Below are 11780 nucleotides of genomic sequence, written 5' to 3' on the forward strand. Positions count from 1 at the left end.
CCCTCGCTCCCGACGCCGCCAGCGGCCGGGCCTGGCGCGCGCGCTTCAAACCCGCGCGGCGGGGGCGGCGCATGCGCGGGGAGGGGCGGCGGGGGGGCGCGCGCGCCATGGCGGCGGGCGGCCGCGGTTGGTTCCGCGCGCTGGCGCTCGGCGTGTCCTTCCTCAAGTGCCTCCTCATCCCCGCATAGTAAGGAGCTGCTTCCCGGCGGGACGGGGCGGGACGGGGGCGGGTGGCGTGGGGCCGCCGCGAACCCCCGAGGGCGGCCGGCCGGCGGGCAGCGTGGCAGCGAGGCCCTGAGTCCGTGTGATTCCCGCGTTGGTGAGGGAAGCGCTGCCCCCGCCGCGGGCACAGCCTCGCTTCCTTCTTCGGAACCCCTTCTGGCCCGTCCCGGCTGCTCGGGAAGGCCGTCAAGTGTGCTTAAACATTAATGCTTTGTGATTTAAAAGTTCTTATACTGGAAAAAATACCCGAACAAGTTGCTGTTAAACTTCAGATAGAAAAAGCCAAGCTATAAATGGTTCTTGCCCTATAAGCATCTGTATTAGTGGCTTTTTACGTGATCAGTCATAAGGCAAGGAGGAATGGTTTTAAATTAAATAAAATGGGAGATTTAGATCAGAGGTCAGGAAAAAAAAAATCTTTACTGTGAGGTTGGTGGGACACTGGCACAGGCTGCCCAGAGAAGCTGAGCATACCCTGTCCCTGGAAGTGTTCTGGGCCAGGTTGGATGGGGCTTGGAGAAACCTGCTCTAGTGGAAGGTGTCCCTGCCCATGGCAGGATGGTTGGAATGAGATGGTCTTTAGGGTCTTTCCCAACCCAAACCATTCTATGATACATCTGCAGCACAAAGTTCTTGAGCAACATCGTTGTTACTGTTTCAGTTACTTGATGGCAGGAATGTCCTAGAGCTGAGCGAAGCTCCCTTTTTACCTCTGTGTGCTGACATGCTCTGAAATTTTTCCCTTTTAAGTGCATACAGGTATGTGATACTTAACATGCGCCTTCTGTAGTTACTCCACAGATTTCGAAGTCCATAGGAACTGGCTTGCCATCACCCACAACCTGCCCCTCTCTCAGTGGTACTACGAGGTAAGGACATGTTTGGGGTGTTTTTTAGCTGTGTATAAATTACAAGCACATTGGGTGTGACAGACCTTGTGAATGCTGGAAGAGATGGTTGGTGACTGCCAATGTAGTGGGACAAAGAGGTGCTGGTCACAATTTGCTGAACCTGTATAGCATTTAGCTAAAAAATGAAAATCAGTTGGGGAAGCTGCAAGAACTTATGGGGGCACAATGGGAAAAGCAATTAAGACACGTGGGTTCTTGGAAAGGCTTTAAAGCACCAGAGCAAGTTGCATCCTACCCTTAAATTGCTGGTGTCTGTGCTCTTGTCATTGGTAAAACACAGTTACCAGAATAAAGAGTGAATCATGCTGATGGGTGTGTACATCTATCCACTGTGAAATCAATCCCTGTATTAAAGTCCTGAGCCTTTGCTGGTGTGCAAAGATAGCGTGCATTGATTTTTATCGGGACAAATCACTTAGAGGTCTGTCATAGACTCAGCCGACCTAACTGGGTTTTAATGTGTCTCCTGGTATCTGCTGGAGCACAGGGATGGATACTGTAGTGTCTAACACTCCACATAAGCATCTAGAAGTAAATGATTTGTGCAGGTCAGAACTTTGTAGGACTCATCCAAGGACTGTTACAAACAAATTTTTATAATGCCAGCATTAACCCCATGCCAGAGCATAGAATGCCTTTCATCAATACAACATAAGCATTTGGGAACATGCTCACTGAAAAATATACCCTATCCCAACCTGCTCTGTTCATCCCTCCTCCTCTGCTGTTTCCCCAGCCAAGGAGTTAATTCTTGGTGAGGGGATAACAACTGTCCTTATGGGAAGAGATCACATAATGAATGCCATTTGATCCTGAGGTGGTTGTGTGAGAGTTAAGACTTGATAACTGATCAGTGAAACAAATTTTGAGGCTGGAGCAAGGCCGATTGTGTTGGTGATCACTCTAATATACACAAATATTGGCTCTAAGCTATTCTACTGAGATTTTGTAGATTGGCCCTTTTACTATAAGTTGATTTATAGATAGCAAACCAGTTATATACTGGTTAGGTGCAAAATGCTCTTTAATCTTTTCCTGCTAATCAGGAGATGTCCCGTCTCTACCAGTACTGCAGGAGAATAGCCTAAAGCACCACAGAGCTGGCCACTGATTGGGGAGTGGTTTGAGTTACAGAGGTTACTGAGAGGAGATGCATCTGCTGGTTTGCTGCAGTGAGCTGAAGGACTGCAAACAGCATGGTTTGTTATAACCTATTTAATCTTATTTTGTCTGTAGGCAACCTCAGAATGGACCCTGGATTATCCACCATTTTTTGCTTGGTTTGAATACGCACTTTCTCACATTGCCAAGTACTTTGACCCCCAGATGTTGGTTGTTGAAAACTTGAATTACGCCAGTCGTGAGACCGTCTTCTTCCAAAGGCTTTCTGTCATCTGTACAGATACCCTCTTCATATATGCAGTTCATGAGTAAGTCTTAATGTTCCAATTTTAGGGACAGTGGATAGTCCTTCATGTGTGGGCTTGTTCTGTAGTCACAACAAATGACTGTACAAATAAGCTTGTAAATGAAGGGAGATGCCAAGGTTGCTTGAATCTGTTCAAGGAGAATCTTGGAATATGCTGCTAAACACAAGATAACGTGTTCTTCTTGGAGATACAATTGCACTACATGTGATGGATTTGCAGGCACTCAGACACGAGCTGCTGTTTCACATGTTATACTTGGGTTTGCTTCTGTCAGTGGACTCATTTTGTAGGAGTTGCAGGACAACTGGTGTGCTCAGAACAGGTTTTTTCCTGTTATTTTTCTTATTACTCTGTTCTAGCATAGAAGCATAAGGGAAATCTGTCACAAAATGGCAGTATCATCAAATACGCCAAGTTGCTCCAGTGTATTTGATGATAAACTGATTATTCCAAGTCTGATGTAATTAGGATTGGATGCTTTCAGTGTGGCCTGACTTTGTGAAGAATTATTTACCTTATCCCTAAAGGTAAATAGGGAATTGTTCTGAGAAATACGTTGCCTACCTTAATGATTAGGCTATAAGAGTCTTCCGTCATTTTACTCTTTCTGCTCAAAACCTGGGTAGGTAATTCTCTGTTTGGAGCGCTGCCTAAGCTCCTTTATTTGCTTTCTTTATTTGAAACAGGCTAGCTTTGCATTGTGACTTCTTTTCCTTTCACTGTTTTGACTCACACATGTATGAATGTGAGGCTGAAGGCTCAGGGCTGGTGTTTGCACAGGGTCATTTTGCCAAGAGAGGTGCTGTATGCCCTCTGCCTGGAAAAATGCACGGCCAGGTTGGATGGGGATTTGAGCAAGCCAGTCTAGTGCAAGGTGTTCTGCTCATGGCAGGGAGGTTGCACTAATAGTATTTCAACACAGATCATCTGTAATTCTTTAATGTGATTTAAGATTGCTTTCAGAAGTCACATGAATCATATTGCTTCACACTGAGAAGTAGTAAGTTACTTTTAACCAACAGAAATAATATGGCAAGGGGCAACTTTAGCCAGGGAGAGGTTCATGTCCAGCTGAGGACCTTAAATAGAGCTCTCTATGTTGTCTCCAAAACTAACAATACACTGCTCATGGTGGCAAGCAGGCTATGACAGCTTTACACTTACTGAATGGAAGACTTGAACCTGAGGCTGTTATGTAATGTAAGCTTTAACATGTGGAGCACACCACAGCTATTGAAATTCCTTTTTTTACTAAACTTTGTTCATGTTCATGATATTGTCTGCCTTTGATGAATTTAGCAAGAATTTTATCATTGTCTTTCATCCTGGTGAAATAGCTAACTTCAGAGTAAGTGCTGTTCTTAACTCCTAAAACCGACAATGTTTTTTGGTTGTATCTTTCAATTAAAGCTTCTGTTTCTTCTGCTCTTGCTTAGGTGCTGCAGATGTATAAATGGAAAACGGGCTGCTAAGGATATCCTGGAAAAACCAACATTTATTCTTGCCGTTCTGCTCTTGTGGAATTTTGGGTTGTTAATTGTGGATCGTATCCTTTCAAACCATCGTGGGTTGTTTGTGGTTTGTTTGGGTTTTTAACGACCTGTTACACTGTGTGGCACAATCCTACATCATTATTGCTGCCATGGCAAGTAACAGTGCTGGGTTTGTTTCTGGGGTTAGTTAAATAACTTTGTTTTCATTAGAATTACTGTTTGGCAAAATGGAAGTTAGTTCTTGGTCTCATTTGCCAGGAGTGGAGGAGGACCAACCAGTCTGGCAGCAATGTACCTGTTCCTGCTGGCTGTTGCTCCTTTGCCTACCTACAGGAGTATTGGCAGGGAGGCCAATGTGTTCTGGGTGTGGTTCCAGGTTTGTCCCGTGGCAAGGAAAATCTTCAAAGTGCTTTAAGATTCAGACTGTATTCAATTGGTTAACATATGGGAATTAGGAAATCTTTCTGAAGAAGTTATCAGAGAGTGGATTGGGAAGGGACCTTAAAGATCATTTAGTTCCAGCCCCCTGCCTTAGGCAAGGACACCTTCCATTAGATGAGGTTGCTCAAAGCTTCATCCAGCATGACCTTGAACTCTTCAAGGGATAAGGCACCCACAGTTTCTCTGGGCATCCTGTGCCATTCTGTCATCACTCACAATAAAGAATTTCTTCCTAATATCCAATCTAAATCTCCCTTCTTTTAGTTTAAAACTCTTCCCCCTTGCCCTGTCACTCCATGCCCTTATCAAAAGTCCCTGTCCATCTCTCAAAACATCTTCTAAAGAGGCTACAAGTTATCCCCACCATCTTCCCTTTTTCAGGCTGAAATAACCCCAACTCTCTCAGCCTGTCTCCATAGCAGAGGTGCTCCAGCCTCTGAGCATCTTCATGGCTTTCTCTGAATGCCCTCCAACAGGTCCATATCCTATATAAAAATAACTCTGGAAATTGAAATTACTGCAAGTCAGTCTTGGCACAATGTGCATTTAAGGGAAGGATTTAATTTTCTCTGTCAAAGTTCTTGTGTGTGTTGCCTGCTTACAAGTGGTAGAAAAATGAGGGCTACTGTCACCATCCATTAACCAGTGTGTGGCAGAAACTAATAACTTACAAATTAAAGTGGAGATTGAACTTTTTTGGGTTTGTGTTACAGAAGTTGTACGATGTTTACATAAATTGTTGTGTTTCATTTCATCAAGGTAATATGCCAGCATGAGTGTATTTTTTGTCTAACAGTACTTACAGGTAAGGTTAAAAATGACTTGTGTCTGTGTGGTGTGGATTTAAGGTTGCTTTCTCAATTTAAATTCCATTTTAATTTTAATTTATCCCTCATAACTTTAAGTCTTCTCCAGAAAACATAGTATTAAAGAAGCTTGCTGTATTCCTTGACTCAAGTTCAGATATTCACTTCCAGTACAATGGTTTCCTCTTTGGGCTGATGCTTCTTTCTGTTGCTCGGCTGTGTCAGGTAAACCCAAGTGACTCTTGTCTGTTTGTTGCCATGTGTATTTTGGGTGCATTAATTCACTTCATAGGGCTGCTCATGTTGTGGGCAGTGGTAGTGGCTTTCTGTTGAGCTGTGTGGAGCTGGATGCCTAATTAATTGTTGAGTTTGTGGCGAAGAGAAAAACTGGAAACTCACCATGATTGCTTGCTGATACTGCAGCATTGCAGTTCCCCATAAGAAAGCTATATTCAGTGTTACTCCTGAGCAATGTGGCATCATTTCTTGGCATTTTTATCTTCTTCCAGATCACCAGTCTTTAGAAAATGTACTTCTGAAGCTGTGAAGAGGTGATTGTATGACAGGATAGTTTCCTTGTCCATACTTGTTACACATAACACTACTGAATTTGTAATTTGAAGTAAATACTCTTTCTAATACTTGTAATAAATGTCCCATCACCTGAGGAGTACAACAAGGAACCATTAAAAGTGACGACAAAGGGAAGAGCTTGGGGTTTGTTTTGTTTTCTTTCAGAAAAGGTATTTGGAGGGTGCTCTTCTTTTTGCTGTTCTTCTGCATTTCAAGCACATCTATATGTATGTGGCTCCAGCATATGGCGTTTATTTGTTACGATCCTACTGCTTTACTGCAAATAATGCAGGTAAGGTGGGGTTTTCCTTGCTGGCTTTTGGGGGGAGTTGTGTTAATCAGTGGAACTAAGGGAGCACTCAAGACCTGCAGATACAATTGGAACAAAAAGCTTCAGACAAAAATCCTGCTTGAGAGCAGAATTAGTAGGATCTTAAAGGATCTTTGAAATAGATTTGGTTTGTACAATTCCTGTTTCTTTAAGAGTTCTTCGTTAATAAAAATTAACATGAACAAGCTGCAGGTGGCACTTGGAAGCCATAAGAATTACTCTGGATATGGGACAATTGGACGGTATCAGAAGATATTTCAAAGACCTTCTTTGAGTTCCTTCCCACTTTTTAGCACTGAAACTTAAAATGCCTGATACTCCTCATGTGAACAGGGAAGGTAAATTTGGGAAATACTGAAAGCTTATATAATGCAGGAGCTGCAATGTGGGCAAAAGAAATGCCAGCTGTTGAAGGAAGGAACTGAATATATTGAATAAAAGGCTGTGTACCCCTTTTAGATAGATGTTAGCAATTTCTTGTCAGTGGGGAATGCTTTGTCTCCCTTTTCACTTCCCACAGCAACTGTTTCCTTAATCTTTGTTTCTCGTAGATGGATCCCTGAAGTGGAGAAGTTTCAGCTTTCTTCATGTAACTCTTCTGGGACTGATTGTCTGTCTTGTTTCTGCTCTTTCACTGGGACCCTTCCTAGTATTGGTAATAACCCTTTTTTCATATGTTATTTCCTTGAACAGTTAGAAAATTTTGTTACAAAAATATAAACCATGTCTCACCTAAGGAGGCCGTTTCTTTGGTGTTCTTGTTCTCTGTAGGGCCAGCTGCCTCAAGTCATTGCCCGACTCTTCCCTTTCAAGCGAGGTCTCTGCCATGCCTATTGGGCCCCCAACTTCTGGGCTTTGTATAATGCCATGGATAAAGCACTGACAATTCTTGGTTAGTATGTTAATCTTGCTTTTTGGTGCCTGGATAGAGCTCTCTGGATTTTAGTCTTCTCCATTTGAAATATAGGCAGTAAATTATATTTTCAGATTGCCATAAATTGTATGGTTGTCCACATAATCTGGTGTGTAAGTTATCAGCAGTAGGTCAGAGATCAATTGCTTCTCTCTGCCATCCTTTAAAAAAAGAAAAGACTTGGTCATGTACTTAGTTCAGCTTCATTTTTTTATGAGCATTTATCAGTTTGTGTTGTTGTATTTTTTGTTTTTAGGGTTAAAGTGCAATTTTCTTGATGGTAATAAAATCCCTAAAGCCTCCATGACAGGAGGGCTGGTTCAAGAGTTTCAGCACACTGTCCTCCCTTCAGTGACTCCACTGGCAACATTAATCTGTACTTTCATAGCTATTTTGGTAAGAACAACTAATATTTTCTAAAATTTGATGTGTTTTGACCCTAGGAGGTTTTCACTGATAGTATCTACTTCACATTAATTTTAATTCAAGGGCAAAAAATACTTTGTTACTAATATGATGTGACTGATAAAATCAGTTTAGAGACTTAGATTGGAAGACAATTTTTGCATGCAGCACAATTAGCAGAGAGTTGACTGTGGTCTTTCAGTCTACTATTCCCTCCTGATACTCCCTCCTGATCCTTCAGGCTCTACTCATATATTCAAATAAATTTATTTCCTCCAGTGCTATATAATGTGTGTGGCACACAAGCACAACAACCTGGGTGCAGTGGTGTTTAGTAACATTGACATATCTCTTTGGACAATGGCTTGTCTTCAGGATTGCTAAGCTTTTCACTGAAGTCCTGTTTTTGCCTATTGTTTCTAGCCCTCTGTTTTCTGTCTTTGGTTTAAACCTCAAGGGCCCAGAGGCTTTCTGCAGTGCCTTGTTCTTTGTGCGTTGAGCTCCTTCATGTTTGGCTGGCACGTGCATGAGAAAGCAATACTCCTTGCTATTCTGCCTTTAAGGTGAGTGAATTTTGTACAAAATAGTTGGCCAAATTGAAGCTGCAGCCACTTGTTGAGGAATCCTCAAAGGGGATCACTTTATTTTCAGTATATTTCAGAAGAGGAACTCTTTTATAGAATGCCTTAAGCTGTAACAGTGTAGTGCACTTAATTAATTTTGGGCACAGTTCAAACCTTGACAAGTGCTGTGGTTCATGTTTTAAAATGCTGGATAGATTGCTCAGGAGGCAGCTGAGCAGTGTGCTTGACCAGAACAATACACAGTTTCTATCAAAAAAGCTTCATGCCTGCCTAGAGTAGAAGTGAAGCTGTAGTCCATAAGATCCCTGACCAGTATTGCTACAAACTGTATTTTCCTTCCTCAGAGATTTACGTTTAAACTCTTGTTTTGTGCTGGGCCTTGCTGATAGTTTTGTTCCCTGGGTGTGTGGTTTTCTGAGGGAGGGTTTCCTGGCTGATTTTTCTCCTGTGTTTTTATCTCTGAGGCCATATGGTTTGGAAGCAGGAGACTTCACCACAGGTCCAGTGTTAGCAGGGACAGGGGTACTAGGAAACTGTCTGGCTTGTTCTTCAGTCTTCATTGAATTGCATAGAGTTCTGCTGAAATTAGGTTTCTTTGCTAAAAGATAAAACCATAACAAATTATTGCTGTTTTTAGCTTATTATCTATTCAGAGAGCCAAGGATGCTGGCATCTACTTGATTCTGGCAACAACAGGGCATTTCTCACTTTTTCCATTGTTGTTCACACCACCAGGTAAAATGTTCTTCTATTAGTTAATTTTTATCTAGTTTGCAGCATAGAGCTCAATAGTCTTGATTTGGTTGTTAGTTTTGCTTTAGTCACTTCCCAGTTGTTTGTGATTTCTTTAGAAAAAGAAAATCTTATTTGTAGTGCTACCTCAAATAGTAATTATAATTGATGTGTTCAGTATGTTTGGAGATAATTGAAGTAAGTGTATTGCAAATGCTTGGCATTTGCTTTAGTAAATATTTATGCTTATTTTTAAACATCCTAAGCAGTAAAACGTGTAGGTCTGGAGAAAATAAAGCCTGATAATGCACATGTCATTAATAAGACTTAAAGATTCTATGATATATATATATGACAAAAGCTTTTCATAATTGATTTTAAAAGTACATAATGTTTTTTGTTTTTCAGAACTTCCAATTAAAATATTGCTTATGCTGCTGTTTACTGTTTATAGCTTCTCTTCATTGAAATCTCTGTTCAGGTAATTAAAGAAATTTGATCTCAATGCCGGGAACAACAATGCTTCTTCTTGTGTGGGGAACAGCCATTGTCATAAGGGACAAACAGCACAGAAAAGTGATGCTGAAGAGTCAATTTAAGGTGTTACTAGTCAAAAGATGCTGCTGCCTCTGTTCTCAGGAGGCAACGCTTAAATTAGAATTATGGCAGCACATCCTGGTTATTGTGACAGCTGCCCAGCTAGTCCCAGGAGGCTGTGGCTGTTGGATCCCCACCTGCCTCATGCTCTGTTAAAGTGTGGAGTTGTCATGCTGTAACCTCTGAGGATTTAATTCAGTATTTCTAGCATTTACTACAGTGATTTGTCTGCAGATTGTTTATCTTACTGTGGATTTTTGCAGTAGTACTTAGTATTTTAATGTGTGGAAGGAACAGGTTGTAAATAACATTCATTGCAAGCTGTAATTATCAACAAAACCACAAGTACTTGGTTGGCAGAACATAAGAGTTGCCAAAGTCACCCTGTGTAGTTTCACAGCCTGTGGATCTCTTACCACTTGGCCAAAGGTAGTGCTTATCCTTATAACCCCTGCAGTCCCCATTTCCTATTTCCCAAACTTTTCAGGGCAAGCCCAAGCTGTAATGAAGGGTTTGTAATGAAATTCTGTAAATGTGTATTCAGTGCTTCAGGCACCTCCTTTTTGTAGGTGATTTTCTTTGTTTAAGAATTCAGTCATTCTGTCTCAAGAGCTCTAGCTAAAAATCTCCATAGGACCTTAGTTTTTGTTAAGAGAGGGAGCTTTTGTATCTTGTTCTTAACTTGCCAAAACATGAAATTCCCTTTAAACTACCTGCAGTAAACTCCTGCCATCAGTGTCCTTTGCATAAGAGATCAGCTCACAGAAAAGTCCATCCTACAGAAAGCTTGGGGGAAGAGGTTAAAAAAATCTAACATTTCCAGTCTTTGGTAGAACAACTTTGGTGGAACAAGCCTTTGTATGAAGGGCTGCTCATTTCACTCAGGTAGAGTGAGGTGAAGCAGAGCAATTGATGAGGTTTCTTCTTAAGCTTCAAAGGCATCCTGGAACTTGATAAGGACATTGAGCTGTACTCTTGGTTATCACACTGTGGTTTTTTCCTACTGAAACTCTTTGACTTGTTACTTAAAACATTATTGTGATCTAATGGGAGAGTCTCTTTGCACTGGGATAGCTGAAAAACAGAATAGTTATTTTTAGTTAACACATATTTTAACACTACCTCTTTTTTAATTTCTCTGACAGGAGAGAGAAACCTCTACTTAACTGGCTTGAAACAATCTACCTCATCCAACTAGTGCCCTTGGAAATCTTCTGTGAAATCGTATTTCCCCTGACCCCCTGGAAACAGCACTTCCCTTTTGTCCCCCTGTTGCTGACCTCTGTGTACTGTGCTCTGGGAGTCACATACGCTTGGCTGAAACTCTACATCTCTGTCTTGACTGAGAGAGTTTCTGTCAGACAAAAGGCTGAGTAAAGCCACAGCGCTGGGACCAGTCCCAGGGTACCCTTGGAGGGGATTCCTGGCACGGTGAGGGGTTGTCACAAAGCCATCCATGATGGCACAGTGTACATGTGCCATCACACACAGGAGCTCTCCTTCCAACACTCCTGTACTGCCCAACGCGGATACCTCTGATCAGAAACACTGTCACAGTGACAGGGAGGGCTGTGGGTAAACTGTGAAGTTTAACAAGGTCCAGACTTCTGTCCTGAGGAAAACCTGCCTGATTTTCCCATTTTGGTTTGTATTTGAATTGAAGTTGCTGTGGCAGATTACGAGGGATGATTGCTGTGTAGGAGAGCGTTGAAACTGTGTTCTATGGAATTTGTAAATTAAAAACTTGCTATTTTTGGTTTGAGCATTTCTTGCATTATTTCAGCTCCTGTCTAAACCTTGCTTTTGAGGGACACCCACACAACTAAGGACGTAATGTGTAGCTGGAAACTTGTCCTGAGATGTTCGTCAAACTCTTGCACATTCAAATATCAAATTTTAATCTCTCCATGTCCTGTTGATCTCTTTGTTTCATAGATACTTTGCAAATAGGTTTTAATATTCTTCTAGTTGCTCTTTTTTTGTAGACCAGATGACCAAATTGAGGCATGCTACTCAAATGAAGAAGTATTTTAACACTATTAAATGTACCAGATAAAGTAGCTGCATAGCTGTATTTGTAGTTCATGTAAAATTCTACAACTCGACAAAAGACCAAATGTCCACAGTTCCTGTAAGGACTTAAGGAAAAAGTGGATTGTTTTCTGCCTCTATGAAATCATGTTCCCTAAAGGATAGCAGTTCTTTCTGCAATGAATAATTACATCTTTTAAACCCTGCGTAACAATCCCTAGAAGATGCTGCTCTGAGGTTGAGGTCTGGTTTGGATTCCAGTGCTGACATAAAATGGAGGAGAGAGGGATGGATTTTTTTATTATTATTCT

At 41.6% G+C, this 11780-nt stretch overlaps 1 protein-coding gene across 1 annotated transcript; it reads left to right on the forward strand.

Moving 5' to 3' along the window:
• Positions 1 to 107: 107 nt before the first annotated feature.
• Positions 108 to 11200, forward strand: ALG8 (ALG8 alpha-1,3-glucosyltransferase; the record flags this gene model as incomplete). The annotated part of the gene is made up of 13 exons (XM_083855474.1): positions 108 to 187; positions 1013 to 1091; positions 2370 to 2563; positions 4000 to 4109; positions 5461 to 5528; positions 6042 to 6168; positions 6759 to 6862; positions 6979 to 7099; positions 7377 to 7516; positions 7949 to 8088; positions 8747 to 8844; positions 9250 to 9322; positions 10584 to 11200. The coding sequence occupies 13 exons, from the start codon at positions 108 to 110 to the stop codon at positions 10813 to 10815; spliced, it is 1566 nt and encodes a 521-aa protein (XP_083711600.1). The 3' UTR covers positions 10816 to 11200.
• Positions 11201 to 11780: the final 580 nt, after the last annotated feature.

The sequence above is a fragment of the Zosterops lateralis genome (assembly GCF_965231275.1).
Source record: "Zosterops lateralis genome assembly, chromosome: 2".
Taxonomy (NCBI): domain Eukaryota; kingdom Metazoa; phylum Chordata; class Aves; order Passeriformes; family Zosteropidae; genus Zosterops; species Zosterops lateralis.